A 17,289-nucleotide genomic window follows, 5' to 3' on the forward strand; every position below is an offset into this window, starting at 1 on the left:
GTTTTAATTTTCACTGTGTGGTGTGCCTTTGGAGCATGGTGTTAATTCCAGTTGTGACTACGTGAAATTGTTGTATTGTTGATGTTGTATTCAAATAAATGTCACGCATTATGTAGAAGGTGTAGGTCTTAGATGTAAGGAGAGGAGAGTTTTAGCCTGACAAGCCTGTTTTGCCGCTCAGCAGATCTTAATAAGATTACGGCTAAAGCACTTCGCATGGCTCGAACGGTTCAGTTGTCTTCCGAATGATGCGTTTCCTGCAAACCGGAAAAGTTTTAACATAGCTGTTAGTTAACTTGAGTAGGCGTGGTTGTGTGTTGGTAGAACAGCATGTGGCAACAGCGACAGGCAGAGTGGATAGGCGTGTTCTGTGGGTCAGAGTCGACTATATATCAGTAATGTGGTCAAATAGACTGAACTTCGCCAGACAGGGTGAGGACACCGGTTCGTGAGTTCATCAGCTAACGAATTTCCTCGGCAGATTGAGCTGGCGATACGCTTAACAATGGCAGAAGAACTCGCATTTAACAAGCCCAAGGTGAGTAGAGATTGAAGAGGGAAATGGTTGTGAACAGGTAGTGTGAAAATGGATCAGTGTCAGTCGCACGTGTTAGGAAGTGGCTTATTTGAAAAACCAGATATGAAGCCAATTTGAAATTTTTTTGTTTGGTTCTGTCCGCCACTGGTCAGGTAAATGAGGATCATACCGTGAGTACAGACAGGACTTCACAATGAAGGTTAACTGGTGTAAGAGGAGCGATATATTTAAATATATTCTCACTTAAATAGTACTGTTTAGCTGTTGCATCTGCTTCAGCTTACTTTGATGATATAGTGTTAAAACGTGACCGGCGAAAGTGAAATAAAAGGGTGCTTACTAAATTCTCAGACCGAGAGGACAGGATGGTCGTTGAATAAAAGAGGTTGTTAACATTAATAGAGTAGTGCTAACATGACTTACACTGGATGTTTTATAGGGAGTAAAGAGTAAAAGCATGAGTGAGAAAAACCCTTGGTTGTTTAATTACACCCTTAGTAATTAATTATGAGATTACAATGTGGATCTGCAAACAGTAGTGTCTCTCAAGTACATGCATGTTTGTGTAACTGTCATCTGTCTTGCCTGTGATGCTATAGTAATCCAAAGGTTGGAGGGGACCTGCTTACCTTGCTACTTTGGTCTTATTAAGGCACAGTGTCCATAGATGTACGGGAGCAGAAGGATAAAGATAGGGCGTTCCTGGAAACAACCTGAAGTCCTTTTGCCTCAGATCCAGAGACAGCTACAGATAGGGAACAGATACTACTGCCCTTTGGAGTCATTGGAGTGAGTGAGCTCACAGGGGACAATGCAGAGTGCTGACTCTATAGCTTAGTCGATAAGCAGAAAACATGATTTCACCATAACCCGAGCAAGAACGAAATCGTCAGCCTGTCCTGGTCTGTGCTCGTATTATATTGACTTGGTGGTGTCTGGGGAATTTAAACAGCTCAGTGATGCTGTATCTGTATTCATTTTTAACATTTTCATCTCTCTCTCTCTCATTGTCTCTGTAATTTGACCAGTAAATTTAATAGACTCTTTAAAACATCACAATTCCAGTTTGTCACATACCCCATCGTAAGGAAGTACAGAAAATATCAAAAAAGAGGAAACTTTTGCAGTTAAAGTGGTTACTGTTTCTGTTGTGGCAATGCAGTAGTGCAGTAAGTATGATGTACATCTGTGTGGGTCGGTTGCAAACATGAGTTACAAAAGGAAACTCTTGCAGTGTCTCTTTAGAAACATGCCAGAATGTGTAAGAACACAGGAAGACATCTTTAATCTTGCTCTTCAGGGCAGTTTCCAAAAAAATGTTAGAAAATTCTTTTTTTTTTTAAACTCAGAGGGGAATATGAAGATGGTTCTTTACGTTGTCACATCAGACTTCAGCTTTATTTTAAAAAAACAGTACTGTATCACAATCCTGACCACAAAGTGGCTTTCACACTTTTTAAGTAGAAAGCCAGAGGTTACATAAACTTCCATTAAGTAAGCAATGTAGAAAGCTGGAAATAAGATTGCAGGAAGGGTTCAGTAGTCATCAGCAACAAACGTTTTCGAGTACAGTAACATGAAATATTTGTAGAACCAGACTTGTGAAATACACAAATATAAGAAATAGGAGAAAGTAAGAAAACATAATCTTCTGTAAATAAGGTGTACTTTACTTCCAACTGTCTATTTAGATTGTATTTTCACAGATAATAATTTGGATTGTTTTTCTTACACTGTACTGATTGTTTGCATATGAAATCCTCCGGTGGCCTTCAAAATCACAATCTGCTACTGCACTGTGGTCTTACTGAAGGTTTCAGATAATACAAACCTTTACAAGATGTGCAGTTTCTTCGCCTGCTTTAATACTCAGATCACTTAGAGAAATAGTGATAGAAACAACAGAGGGATTTTGCTGGCTGAAAACATCAGTGAGTCAGTCTGCTGGCGCCCACGGATTTGTTTATGTTCCTTCAGATAGAGGAATACGTTGTAACTGCAACACAACCACAGTTACTAATCATCCCCTCCCAGCCTGCATCACACACACACACACACACACCACAACACACCACATGCACACAAATACACACACTGTTGACTGTGCTGTGTTAACTAATGGTTGAAGAAGAATGGTGGTGAAGTAATCTTTTGTGAAAAGACTGTTAATGTATTTCACATCGCTAATATTTCCTCACACCATGGAGGCAACGTCACCACAATATACAGAGGTCTTTTAATTGAATTAGGATACTGACTGCTGATAGAACACAGGATACACCAGATATACAGGAAAAGTCATAAGGGACACACACACATATCAGCTCTCCAACCCATCTTATGAATTTTTCATAGATGTACAGTCTCTCTGGAGATGCAGTGTTTAGCTCCTTGTCTAATAAGAGCACAGCTTCACGGCAGTAATTTAAATTTAGCTTAGTTTCCCTGAAGGGCTTAATATACAGACAACATGTAATGACTCTTGTTTTTCTCTTATAAAAACAACACAGTCCATGGGTATGAACTGACCTGAGCATTTTCCTGATGATATGTACATGCAGATATTGACCCAGGCACAGAGAATGCCACTCGTTCACAACCAGGGCCTGGCCTGGATTAGATGTCTCACCTGGTCTTTGAAAACAGACACTCTGTCAATAAGAATCCACACACACAACTTATATCATCCATATTGCAAGTTAAATATAAAACTTGTCAACACTGTTACTGCTCTTCCCCTCTCGGTTCTATGTTAAGATGTTAGCACAATTTCATCATCATTTGACATGTGACATATTTTGCTAGTTATGAGGAGCAAAAAATTTTTAACTGTAAAGTTTTTCAGGCTCTTGAAGTGCACAGAACATCATGTTTTGTGTGGAAAGAATGGTATGCCAACTGTGAAGCCAAAAGGTTTGTGTTACGAGCGAAGAAAAGAGAGTTATAGCTGAGGGAGTACGCCCTCATGCTCTCCAGACAAACCGTTATAAAATGAAGCAATGGAGGAGCAACACCAAGACTTATCACGGAACACAAACACGCCTCAGAAAATCACTGGTTTTCCAGTTGCCTTGGCGCAGATACACAAATTTATTGTACATTTGTATATTGTACATTTTCCTGTTGCATTGTGCTGAGAAAGACTGGATGGAGGTGTTAAGCTGAAAGCGAGCTTTTATTTTGTGAAGTCATTTTAATTAGGGTTCCTTTATCCCTTTGTTTTTCAAATCCAGTCCTTGAAACACACCGGACATCTTCGACGTAGGCCTGAGCCAACACGCCTCAATTAATCAGTTAACAGCAGACAAATCCCATCAGCTCTGTTAGTGATGGGTTAGAGCAGCGAGTTTCTGTCCAGGGGGTCTCATGGGCTGGATTAAAAAATGAAAAAGAATCACTGTCTGTTTCAAGCGATGCAGCCACATCTCATTTTTTGTGGTTCTTATACTGTCCTCTGAGAAGGAAATGCACAATGTCACACATAGTAGACATGTTTGTCATATTTTTATATAAAACAAACAAACAAACAAAAACACCTTTTGCTTGTCTGTTTTTCAGAATATTTTTTTGTTCATTTGTTTGTTTTTGTTTTCATTTTTGTGTCATAATGTGCAATGCATGCTGCGTCTAAAGAGAGAGCTCTCTTAGTTTCCCCCTACTTCAGAGAATGTGAAGAATGTATGTGAATATCTTTTGCCATGGTCAGTTTGCTTTGTGCTAGATCAACTCAGAGGCCCCCCTCCCCTTGGCGCCAGCGTTACATTGTAAATACCCTTCACTAATATTGATTGCATGTGTGGCCAAAGTGTTGTTTAAAGAACATTGCTGTATTCGTGCCGGTGATTAGATATGACAGAGTACAGTGCAGATTGTGTGTGAATGGAGCGTTGGCTTTTTTCCAGCAAGGAGATTCTGCTTCCTCGTCCTCAGACCACATTTCCTGTAAAGCTATTGTCTGAAGCATCAGCCACATGATACCTTGATCACCGAATTCCTTAAAACTGGCCCTACATCTCCTGTTTCGTCCTCATTCACGAGGGTCTTTCCTCTTAAAGAGCGGACTGGACATCTGTGTAAACTTTGCCTTATAACACACATCTCAGTAGCCATGAAACACCCGTAATTTGTCATTATAATCGCGGATAAGAGGCCATAAAAATACGACCTTGTGTCAAGGCAAGTTTGAGTTGAGGAAGTGTGTTTCTGTCATTTTGCATGGATACTGGGCGTTTGCTGGGTGAGAAATACTCAATGCATTTGACACCCTGATTGTGAACAGAGCCTTCTTTTTAATGACTATTAAATTTACATTAGAATTAATCAGTAAACAGTTCATATCTTGTAAATGTTTTAAATATCCACACAAGTCACTAATGTTAGGGCATGGCTCCAATCAAATGGCTTGACCTCAGTAAAATAACAGGCTGAATTGATCCTGATTTAACTAATCCTTTAACTTCAGTACGAGAACAAGAACTTTTTCAGTTACTCAGCTATGATGAAAGCTGTGTCAAGTGATTTATTTTTTTTAAGACTGCATTACTGTGCTCCCATGTTTCACAACAGGGTACTGACTGTTATGACACATGTATAAATGTAAGTCCACATTTTTTTTCAAAATAAAATACCTGAAATTAGAAATGTAAGATTTCAAAATTAAAAAGTAGAAAAGTCTTTCTTCAGAATCAGCCTGTCCAAACATGCTACCAAGCCACTATGTTTGATAATGCTACACTGAATTCAATGGCTTGATGGAAATACCTGTTCTGTTTAGACAACCATGACAGTCTGTGTTTACATGTATTTTTCTCACACCACACTGAAAACAGGTCTTTTGTTTTGCTCAACCAGAAACCCACTGAGTAAATGGAATGGAATCAGCAGTAATGCTGGATAGGCTTTCCTAGGGTACCACAAGTAACACAATAGGCCCAAGTAACACAATACGCAAGCATGACTCTCCTCATCCAAACACAATTTAATTTTCTAAACAAATCCTATACACATTGTCTTGATCTTGTTTTACTAAAATCTAAACAAGTTCTTATTAGATTGATGTTGGTGGTTTGATAGCTAGTAATTAATTTACACACCATCTACCAGTTAATTTAATTTTCCTTTCTACTTGATATGGTAGTCATTGTAGAACCCCCCCCCCCCCCCCCCCCCGCACTGCATGTTCTGAACACATCCAAAAAATGACTCCTATGTTTGGTTCCCAGAAATATAGGTCAGTTTATCTATCCATCTGTCTATCTTTCTTTCTTTCAGTCACTGGGTTCAGAGCAAAGGGGATGTTAAACTTTGTCTCACTTGTAGGATTATGCAGTCAGATAGAGACAAGACTTTTTGAGAAGCAGCGTAAACAATGTGGCAGGAGTTTACATGTAGCACTTGTTGCTAATGGATTCTACTGTAGGGATCAGCCTTACTCAGATAAGCATTGTTCACATTTCATTCTTACATCCTGACAAGGGACCGTAAGTATAATGAACCCTCTCAAAGTGAGAGTACTAATCCTGCATCAATTTATGCCATTCATAATCCTAATACACATTGACATAGGAATTGATCCTAGATCAGCATTCTCACCTTGAGATCTTTTAAACATGTTGGCTCAAGAAGGGGTCTTCACACTCATCCCATTTATTTACATTACATACATTTATTTGGCAGACGTATTTATCCAAAGCCACTTACAAGTGAGACATAAAGGAAGCCACGCGCACAGCTGTTAACGGAGTCAACTAGTGTACAAGTGCCACAGGGATAGGTTTCCAATAATTGACGGGATTCAAGTGCAAGATCATTTTAGGAGGCAATAGAGACAGTAGCTCCAAAAGTGAGAGCTGAAGCAAGGCTAACAATCAGGAGTGCTACAAAGAATAATCACAAAACAGAGGATCCAAGCAGTCAGTCTAATCTGAGACATTCAGCCTGTCCTGGTCTGTTTTATTTTGGTTTGGTTTTTGTTTGAATACCCTGGAGCTAGAGTGGGGAGTTTTTGATCAGTTATTAGCCCAGAGGGAGGTGCATACAAAGGCTACATACCCCCATGTCCCCTCACTCGGGGTTACAGCAGCCTCGCTGCAACTGGGTCTTGGACTTGGACGTGTGTGTGTGTGTGTGTGTTCGTGTGTGGGACTCAACTGTTGAAGGAGGGGCTTTAAGATTTAAAAAGTTCATCTGTCACAATAACTCACTGCCAATAGCCAGAATCAGGTGGGCATGGCTTGCTGCGTTCTCTCAACCCTATGTGACATCCCTGCTCTCTCCGGGCATGCACAACACACTGTGTACAGTGCAACATTCACAACTGCACAACACTGTGACTGCACTCTGCACATGTTCTGCATGTAGCTTAGGTCAAAGGTTCTAGCCAAGGCTTTTTTTAATGTTTTTAGTGTCATAAAGGTTTGCGTGGTGATGTTGAAATACTGTGCGGGTTTCTGGCATTGTTAATGGTTATGTTGTCATCTCTTAACCTACAGGTCGAGCTACATGTGCACCTTGACGGCGCAATACGAGTGGAGACCATTGTGGATGTGGCAGAGTAAGTGAAGTTCTGGGATTTTCCTTGACCATGGGCTTTTCCTTGACAATGAAAAAACAGACTACACTATGTTAGAAAACTTTTTTGAATCATCTTATGTTCCACAAACTACACTTCCATGCTCTCAATTTTGAGAGAGTTATAGAATATGTAGCAGAATGAAAGTATATCCATACAGTGATATAAGAAATCCTGTTTTGCCCTACGCCTTGTGCTGTCACATGACCAGTCTGTGGTTTGACTTACGTAGGAGACGGGGAATGACCCTGCCCGTGGCGACAGTGGAAGAGATGAGAGACCTCTGCTCGTTAAAGAATCCTTCCACGCTCACAGAATTCCTCAGCAAATTCAACCATTACATGCCTTTCATTGCGTGAGTATAAGCACATCTCATATCCCCAATAAAATAATGAAAAGCATCGTCACCCAGAAATCCTTGGCGTGGCCATTTAAGAGATTAATGTGGTTTGAGATGAGGTTAATTTCATATAAAACTGCACAGAGCTGCATATAAATCAGACTGAGTGACAGCCTCAGCGATGATGTGGGCGGAGTCAGTCGTTGTAAAGAATACAGTTGGGGGGGGGGGGGGGGGGGGGGGGGGGGGTCTGTACAAGAGTATACTCCTTGTCATCGCTCTTCCTCGCCTCAGTGAAGTGCCTGTTCTGTTTGGAGATAGCTATAGGAGAAATGGTATGGCTCTCGCAGCTGCTGTGATTCCACCCAGTGGTGAAAAAAAAAAAACAGTGGCTGGCATGTTTCAGAAGACTGATGCGCTGAGTCTTCACCCTCCCACATTGACACAGAGGTCACGACATGGTGGGAATTTAAGCTCGTAAAGGAAGTCGAGATGTAGAATAGGGAGGAAAGGGGGTTCAAAATAAAAAAATGACACTGATCATTCTCCTTGTCTGCACAAACCATTATGTCTTGTACAAGGGGAATTCCGGATGAATATAATTTCACTTTAATTAGCTATGTGCTGAATTCTGTGTTTTCATGTGGAAGTGATGAAGCCTGTGTCTGCAAGTTTTGCAGTTTGAGTGAGGCTCAGCGTTTGTGTGAAGAGACTTAGACTATTACGCAACCTGTCCACCAATGCTGGGGGGGCATCTTTAAAATGCAGCTCATGTCCTAGCCAACGTCATGTGCCGCATCATGTGCCATTGTGGGCATGATCGTGGAGAATGTCCTGTCTGTGAAATATTTCCTTCACCCTGAACCACAGAATGTGCCAGCCTCAAAGACACTCGTCAGAACCATAGTTGTTATGAACTTAGCTCTGTGGACGGAACAAACAATATGACTCTTTTTTTTTGTTGTTGTTGCAGCTAGGCTGGGAGGCAGTAATGCTGAATGAAGCTTTCTCTCTGTGAGCCCTTGAAAGCCACCCTTTTTTTTTTTTTTTTGTTTTAAACACCAACCGCCTCTCCCACCACAACACACAGAATTTACTGGCTGGTTTTGGCCCGTGCTGGACTCTTCTCTTTTCTTTTCTTTTTTTAACATTTTTTTGTGCAAGTGCTGGAACCTGGTACTGTGTAAATTGGAAGCCGGTATTGTCTTCTGATTTGACTAATGATCTGGTGCTCTTCGAATACGACTGGTTTCTGTTGAAGGAAGTTAGTGTACACTAAAGGGGAAATGATGACTATTTGAACGTACCGTCATGTGCCAGAGAGCTGGCGCCTGCAGTGGGTGTCATTAAAGAAAGGTTTGCTTTCTCCCATAAAAGAGCTCTTTATAATTGCCACATAAAAGTGCTGTTGTGACAATTCACATGACAGTTTACATCTCATGAACTCATATTTATAGCCCAGATATGGAATAATAATGTGTTTAAAGACTCATATTCAGAGATTATGAGTGAACTCTGCAATATGTCATACCCAAATGAAATGTCAAACCCAAGTGAAATGTCCTCACACCCCGGTTTGAAATATTAAAGTAACTTTATTCAGAAATCATTTTAATATCTTACCATTTCGAGATTCAGAGAGATTGAAGGTAAAGATTTAGCGTATTAGTTTATTAATACATCTAAGCAGTCTTTCCTGGTTTTAACCACAGAGGACACTGGTTGTTACACTGCCGTAAGCAAAGCCAAAGCTAAGTGTCTGTAGCTGAGGTGGGATGTTTTGGGTTGAATGCCAGCCAAGTGCAGGAGAGTGCGGTCATTCTGTGACGTTTATAGCTCTGGCAATTCAAACCTTAAATCAGATTACTCTCTTCATTCAGAGAAGTACTGACTCTACGCCAGTCCAAGAGTCCAAAGCAAGAATAGCACCAGTCCTAGATTGCTTCTTTTTATGTATCCTCAAATTACCCCACATGAACACAAACAGTATTCCAGGTCAGTCTCTAGTAGCTCTGCTTTCTAATTCGGAAAACAGGATTGTTATTAATGTTTCTGACTGTGTTTAAAGAGTGCTGACGTAGATTAGGCTGGACCTTTTGTTCCCTCTCTAATGTCTCTATGATCACCTGTCACCAAACAACTCAAATGTTTTGTGTTTTTTTTTCCAAGAGTTCTCAGGTTTCCTTCTTCATTCTGTGTTATTTTAGTTATCTCTGCAACAGTAACCTTCATTTCACTTTGGTCATGCATTTGTATCAACAGGGGGGACAGAGAAGCCATTAAGCGAATAGCATATGAGTTTGTGGAGGACAAAGCCAAAGAAGGAGTGATTTATGTGGAAGCAAGATACAGCCCCCATCTTCTGGCCAACCGTGACGTGGAACCCATACCATGGGAGCAGAAAGAGTGAGTGTTCTCCTTAGATAAACACTTAAGTTTGAGATGTCGTGAGTAAGCTTGATTTAAAAAAAAAAAGAGCCGTGAAACTCAAAACACTTTGCTCTAATTAGTGACTATGCTCTGCATGCCTTCTCTCTCTCTCTGTCTCTCTCTCTCTCTTTGTTCAGAGGTGACCTGACACCAGACGAAGTGGTGAATTTGGTCAATCAGGGCCTGAACGAGGGGGAGAAGGCCTTCAAAACCAAAGCCAGGTCCATTCTGTGCTGCATGCGTCACATGCCAAGTAATGCACCCCCTCCCTTCCCCTCCCCTCTCCTCTCCTCCCTTACCACCTCGTGTCACTGTGCAGGCTCTTTCTGAGGGAGAGGAGCTTCTCAGTAACTGATTCCATCATTAATTTGGACGTACTCCTCTGTGTGTGATTCTCAATGGAGAACAGAATGTATCCACTCGAGCAAGGTTACTCTCAGCATCAGTGTGTTTATCAGGTTTTGGCTGATGTTACTGCTGCATGTTATTTTAATGGTGTTTTTGAAGAGTAATCTTTCATTTCAAGAGCGGTTATGGTGACCGGCACAAATGGATCCTGACATTCACTTTGAGTTGCCAGAAACGTCCCCTGAATTCTCATTAGAGAGGATTGTAGTCTGTGAGGAGTAGCTTCTTCATCTCTCCCTCTTTTTTCAGTGATAAAATGGATGTGTTCTGGTTATGCTCTCTCTCTCAAATAATGAGTTAATTGTGAAGAACTGTCCAAGTGCATTAATCAGTGGAAAAATGAAAGCATCTAGCTCTTAAATGGGTCATATCCCTGATTCGAGTTCACATTTCATCATTTGAAAAGAACCAGTGTAGCCCTTTCTAGTAAGCCTCCTATTAGTACTTGACAGCATTGAAATGCAAAACTCAAACTGTGAACTGTAAGTCTGTTTGAGTTTCGCAACTGTGCACCAATTTCACACAAACAGAGGGCATGTTTTAATTGAACTCTTCTCTCGTCCATCATCTTTTGACTCTTGAGGTTTCTATTCACACTTCTTACAAAAGTGTGTGTGTTTGTGTGTGTTTTCCATGCAGAGTGGTCTATGGATGTGATAGAGTTGTGTAAGAAGTACCGTAATGATGGAGTTGTGGCCATTGATCTAGCAGGAGACGAGCTAATGGACACTAAAGCTTACCCTGAACACAAACAAGCCTATGAGGTAACGTGTTTTAGCATCACTCCGTACATCATTCTGCTGTTTTTGCGGCATTGTCTGGCGTAGAAAGGAGAGAATCTAAGCCAACCACATTCTTGTTGTGTAGCCAAACTAGCATTATTATGTAATGTTTCATAGCCGCGTGTAGAATGGAAAAGTCACATCAATTTGATAAATGCTCCTAAATTCAGACTGAGTCCCTTGTCTGTTTGTAATATACAACGCTTGATTTAATGACAAAGAAACATTGACTCTTAAGTAGTAAATCTTGTATGCATGTGTTAGCATAACGGTGCTAATTCTTGAACATATGAGAAAGACGCAGCATGACATCCGTTAACATATCTAAACATGTTCTTTAAACTTCAGGCTTAGACATACGTAGCACGCCAAATTTTTAGTTTCTTTCCACTCAAATATGCTGGGTTTTTTAGGGAATCCCCTTGCAGTGGTTAGAGTAAAAGCCATTTGAAAAGGGTATGGTGAGTGTGTGAGGCTGCAGAGTGCATGCTATATAAATTCCTTGGACTGGACTTGTGATAAAAGTGGAAGTAAACCTTGGCTGAACTTCTGTTACGTTATCACCTATCTTTATTTGGGCTATTACAAAACTTGAGGAAGAGTTTAATTACTCTCTCCGCTTATGGGGAAAAACTCTGGCATTGCCTCTTATTCTTTTATCACCATTTCAATTCAGTAGAAGCCCCAAGATATTAAAATTCATTTTATATCATTTTATAAGCATCAGAGATACATTTACCTGTGTCAGTTTGTAAAGAAATATGTCCTCTCTTTTTACTACTACTCGTTTGGTCGTTGCTTATCATTTCAGAGTTCGAAGTGCACTAAGAAAGCCTGATATTGTTACTATTACTATTATTGTTGTGTCATTATTATTACTATGGTTACTGTTCACACAAGCTTATTGCTTGCTGCCTGAATATCAGTCTCACCAAGTAGAGGCATGTTTGACCTATGTGTGAAATACCTACCCATACAGAATTATAATAGTTTTATGTTTATAGGTATTAGAGTACAGTATTATTATAATATCTCACCATATATTTTAGTTATAGTAGTTCATTGCAGTCCTACACTGATAAGAGATTCTTGTAACAGAAAATTAGGCTTTTTTATGTCCAGACTGCATATTTCATTATATGGTACTGATTGTATGCAGATGGAGTCTCTATTTTTGGCAAGTATTTTTCTCTGAATATGTTTCCGATGCTATTGTAGTACTGCATAGCCAGGAGGATTTCGACACTAAGGAAGGAGGTAGTTCTCCAGAGAGAGCGTCTGGGAACAGCATCTCGTTGGCTAAAACTGAGTGAATGACAACATCTGTTTGTTCCATTAATCTAAACGAAGGATGGAGACTGGAAACACCATATAAATAAACTCAATTTTGCTGTTTGTCGTTAGGTTTAGACTGATAAAGTGGTCCGATAAACATGGCTGTACATGTTTCAGATTATCTCCACACAATACAATTATCATCTGTATTCTTCTCCATTCCATGTTCAGTGTTGTGAAAGATAAATCTTTGGGAATGATGTGTAGGGAGGGTTGAAGTGAAATCCAGATGTAACCCTTGGAGTTTGTGTTTCATGGTGGTTGATGGAAGCTGTTGTTGACAGGAGGCAGTTAAGAGTGGGGTTCACAGGACAGTGCATGCAGGAGAAGTGGGTCCACCATCAGTGGTGAAAGAGGTGAGTCCCCCCTTTCACATGCTCATGTCAATGTTGTTGTACTGACTGTTAAAAAGAAGAATGTTTCTGAAACAATATAGTGAGAGTAAAAAGAAAAAAAAACAGCAAAAACTTGAAGTTCCAAATGAAAGAGAGTGACGATAGAACCAGTTTGATGACTTTTTTTTTTTTTAAACAATACGTGTATAATACATTCTTTATGGAATGTGATATGGCTTTGACATGTCTACGCCTTTTCCTGGAAAGCTAAGCAAAGATTTAAACAAGAGTTGCTACATGGCTATGGCAGGGTAGACTGGGATTACTCAGGTGGACTAATGCCTTAATTAAGAGGATTTAAAAGTTCGGGGGACTACCTTGACTGTGTTAGTGTTTTCACTACACTGTCGTCCTGTACTAAGAGCCACTTTGTGTCATGGTCATGTGCCTTACAGCATTTCTTCATTTGGTCATGTGATCAGTTTTTAAGTCTACTCATTCATCAGTGACATTGAAAAAATGGCCTTCTAAAAATAGCCACACTCAGAACAGCAAAGAGAGAGAAAAAAAAAACATGTCCTTACAAGTTAATGCTGAGTGTTGTTTCAAAGCTACCATTTTTCTTTTTTTTTTCATCCTTATTTTTCTGTCCACTCAGGCGGTAGAGGTTTTGAAAGCGGAGCGCATAGGCCATGGCTACCACACCACTGACGACCAAGCGCTGTACAGACGTTTACTGGAGGAGAACATGCATTTTGAGGTAAACATGGAAAACACTTCTTGTGCTGCCATAGTACAACAGATCTGTGAGTGAACAGCTTCTGAATGCCTATTTTATTCCTTTTTGGGGTTTTTTTTAAACATCATCTTGTACTTCTCTGAGCCCTTGCCGCAGTAAGCAGAGGAGATAGAGACCTTGCTGTTATTGGCTGCCTCATTGAACAGTATCTCCATGAGGAGATCATTCAGCTTTGTCATTGACCCCAAACGTAAAGTACACAGGTGACATAAGTCACTGTGCATCTGCAATAAACTCTTGAAGTAGTGAGGGGTAATAAACTCTTTAAGTACTCAGGTACTGCACCAACTTCTGAGGATTCTTCTGTTCTTGTTCTTACATGTATGCTAAATGCAGCGGCCTATATTTGGTGTGTGATGTCACATGACAATGCCTGCGTTAATTATCGTTCTAGTCTCGTACTGCCAAGCTGATTACATGTCAGGAAATCTGTCGGGCATGTCAGACTGACCAATGTCATCTTGTTAAAGGGCCAGATAATTTTCTGTTTTGTTTTTACTCCATTTCTCACATTTGATTAAATATAAACTGTTGTATGCAATGCAATGCAAATATGCACGCTGGGCAGAATTCATTGAATGCAAAGCTGACATTGAATGTAATTTAAGCATTTACTGCCCCCTGGTGGCTATTTTATGAATTTCATGAATGGCAAGTCTTTGAAATTTGAAAACTGTCTAATCAAGAACGTGCTTTCTGTTAGTTTTAACATCAGGCCATTATTTGACTTCCAATCAAACAGGAACTGAAAAATAGACTGTTTGACCTTTACCATGCTGACAGGCTGCTGTAAGGTCACTGAGAGTACTCTGTGTGTCATATTTCAGACATGTCCGATCTCCAGCAGAATGACGGGTGCTTGTGATCCAGATTTCACAAAACATCCACTTATCAGGTGAGGATCTGGTATGGTGTTACGTCTCTGACACACGAATCACGCACTAACACAGTCCTCTAATGCCATACACACCATCAGCATCGAGCTCTCACATACACTGACTGTGTGTAATGTTTAGAACATAAAGTGTAGCTTTAGATTCAGGAGGTCGGCTTGGACCTGAGTGTCAGATTGAAAGAGAGCTGAAACTGCTTTGCAGGTGTGTGGTGTTTTAAGGCCACCTGTAAGTCATGTCAGTGAAGAATTTCTCTTTGTTCCGGTTGGCCCATTTTGTACTCGCAGGTTCAGGGAAGACAAGGCCAACTACTCTCTGAACACAGACGACCCTTTGGTTCTGAACTCCAACCTGCACAAAGATTACGAAGTTGCAAAGAAGTTCATGGGCTTCACTGAGGAAGAATTCCAGAGAGTGGTAAGCACAGTTCCCCAAAGATGTCTTTCATCATATCTTTACATTTGGAATTACCATAGTTCAGAAGCAGAGATAGAAATCACAGTCATTCTGCTATGATTCCCACCTTTACCTGAAAAAAGTGGGTAAGGCTATTGCCTTAAGCAAAGTATGACATTAACTCGAGTAAAATACAAGTGAGTGTTAAAAAAAAAATCTAACAGCTATGTACAATGTACATCTGAAGTACAGTAGATTAAAAAGTTGTTTCAATTATAATTTGGAGTGTAATTCATACAATTTGTACTTGTAAATATGGAAATATATGCATAAAGATTGTGGTTACAACCATAGCATCTGAAGAGCGTTGTTTACTCTCGTCTTTCACAGAACATAAATGCAGCCAAGTCTTGCTTTTTACCCGAGAAGGAGAAGAGGGAGCTGGTGCATCAGCTGTGTGAGGCTTATGGGATGGTGGAACACACATGTTTCTGAGCCAAGTATCAAGAGATGCATTTAAAAGCAGCAAACAGCCCAGAGGACCTCCTGCTAGCAAAAGCTTTCACATACTAACAAAGATATCCACGCACACGCATATGCATGCACACACACACACATATTAAAAAAAAAAGACACCTCTTTTCAAAGTCAACACTTACTGAAAAACACACTCCTACCACTAATTCAGACCTTATTCATTCTTTTATTATGGAGAGAAAGGATCCAAATGTGCTGAAGCTTTTGTGTCTTATACGTATATATACATATATACATATTTTTTTTTTTACCTCCAGTAATGTGATTTTTTTAACAGGATGCAAGGTAATTTATCTTTATTCCAGTTAATGAGCAAACCGTTGCATCTCAGGCCCTTTCAGTAAAGTTTACAGTAAAACTAGGAAATTGTTAGTTACTTGTCATAAGAGACCGTGTTGAGGAAATGATCCATGTCGTCTAATCTTACGGGAAAATCTGTCCCAGGGACCGCTAACTCTACCTCTAGCTCCAGTCTACCTGTCACAAATTCCTCAGCGTCAAACTCGGTTTGCACTTTGTGCCCCTCTCTCCTGTGCCCCACGCACATGGCGAACATTATTGATGTAGTAGAACTTCGCAATACTTAATGACTCCGGTTTTGAAGTATGTCACGGAATGTATCACCCTGAGTCATAAACGCTAACAGTAACAAACCTATTACAGTGTTTCACGTCACACAGCCCAGTATCACATAATATGGACTGTTTTCTGGTCAGCATCAAAAACAAATTGAAACTATACAAGGATATCATCAAAGTTGAGAGTTATGAGAGTGTGTGAAAATATGTGAAGAGGTCATTTGTATCCGTACTTCACGTTTATCAGGGTGAAATGCACAGTAGCGCAGGATCTTTGAGGAACTCCAGTCATGTGATGTAACTGAAAAGCATGACAATCTAGATGTGATAATACTTGACCCAGGTCTGTCCTCTTGACAGTGCCTGTGTAATCTTTATTTCCCATAATGAGCAGCTAAAATTCATAAACCTCACCTTACAGCTTCAAGCCCTGCGTCTCCAGCAAAGAGAAAGACTCAGAGTTAATCCCGTAACTGTAACATTTGCATTGCACACAGAATCAGGTAAACATGGTCATTTTACAGACTGCGATTTCTCAGTTAGTCAGATTCATCAAGATCAGCATCCTGTCAAAGGTTAACGTCCAGCTGGAATATTGAAAACTTTGTCTCCTCTTGGATAAGCCTGACTTTTGAATCAAGTATCCTCACTTCTTGTAGCTAACTGAGAACATTTCTCTCAACTCTGCAACCAAATGTCCGCAGTGCCACTAGCCAACAGCAGGGAGCGCCATACAGTCATGACATTGTTCTGTGCCCATGCAAGTGGTTTTACAGCTGGGAATAGTAAAACTGGTGCCTATCTTTGAATTAGACTAAGCAGTTGTATGATTTTTTTTTATTGAAAATTTGTGATTTTTTTTTATATTTCCTTTTGCAAACAGCTTAATGCATACTGTTCTCTTCAGATTATGTGGGGGTTAAGGGAAAGGGACCAGGATCTCACTGAGTTTTAAAGTGCTTTCAATCCAATAATCTGTACAACATAAAAGGTATTAATCAACATAAAACATACCTTTTCAAACTTTGATTTTCTCTCTCTCTTTATGGTGGAATAAATTTCAAATGTAGAAAAAAGGTTCAAAATAATTCCATTTTAAACTGAAGGGCTGTGTGTGCTCCAAATACATGTCATGTATAGTCAACAATTCTGTGGTAACTTCCTAAAATTTGAAAACAGAAAAATGTTATGCAAATGACTCTCAAAGCATGTACCCAAGCATAGTCTCCATGATAAAGCTTCAGATATGCACGTGTGCGCACAGGCACAGTGTATCCAACAGATGGTATCTAGATGTTTTCAAAAACAAATACAAAGAAAAGGTAAAGACTTTTCCCCATCTCCAAG

At 40.1% G+C, this 17,289-nt stretch overlaps 1 protein-coding gene across 1 annotated transcript; it reads left to right on the forward strand.

Annotated features, from left to right (window-relative positions):
- The first annotated feature begins 442 nt into the window (after window positions 1-442).
- Window positions 443-15,322, forward strand: ada (adenosine deaminase). The gene is made up of 11 exons (XM_030767998.1): window positions 443-538; window positions 7,030-7,091; window positions 7,342-7,464; window positions 9,712-9,855; window positions 10,017-10,132; window positions 10,927-11,051; window positions 12,689-12,760; window positions 13,398-13,499; window positions 14,366-14,433; window positions 14,719-14,848; window positions 15,218-15,322. The coding sequence occupies exons 1-11, from the start codon at window positions 506-508 to the stop codon at window positions 15,320-15,322; spliced, it is 1,080 nt and encodes a 359-aa protein (XP_030623858.1). The 5' UTR covers window positions 443-505.
- The last annotated feature ends 1,967 nt before the right edge of the window (window positions 15,323-17,289 follow it).

This window comes from Chanos chanos, chromosome 3, assembly GCF_902362185.1.
Source record: "Chanos chanos chromosome 3, fChaCha1.1, whole genome shotgun sequence".
NCBI classification, from domain to species: Eukaryota; Metazoa; Chordata; class Actinopteri; order Gonorynchiformes; family Chanidae; genus Chanos; species Chanos chanos.

Bases quoted from the DNA above. Each gene is read 5' to 3' on its own strand.
- ada (XM_030767998.1), top strand. From the start codon at position 506: ATGGCAGAAGAACTCGCATTTAACAAGCCCAAG. The intron at 7,092-7,341 runs GTAAGTGAAGTT...TGACTTACGTAG, and splicing joins ACCATTGTGGATGTGGCAGA to GAGACGGGGAATGACCCTGC. The intron at 7,465-9,711 runs GTGAGTATAAGC...TTGTATCAACAG, and splicing joins CATTACATGCCTTTCATTGC to GGGGGACAGAGAAGCCATTA.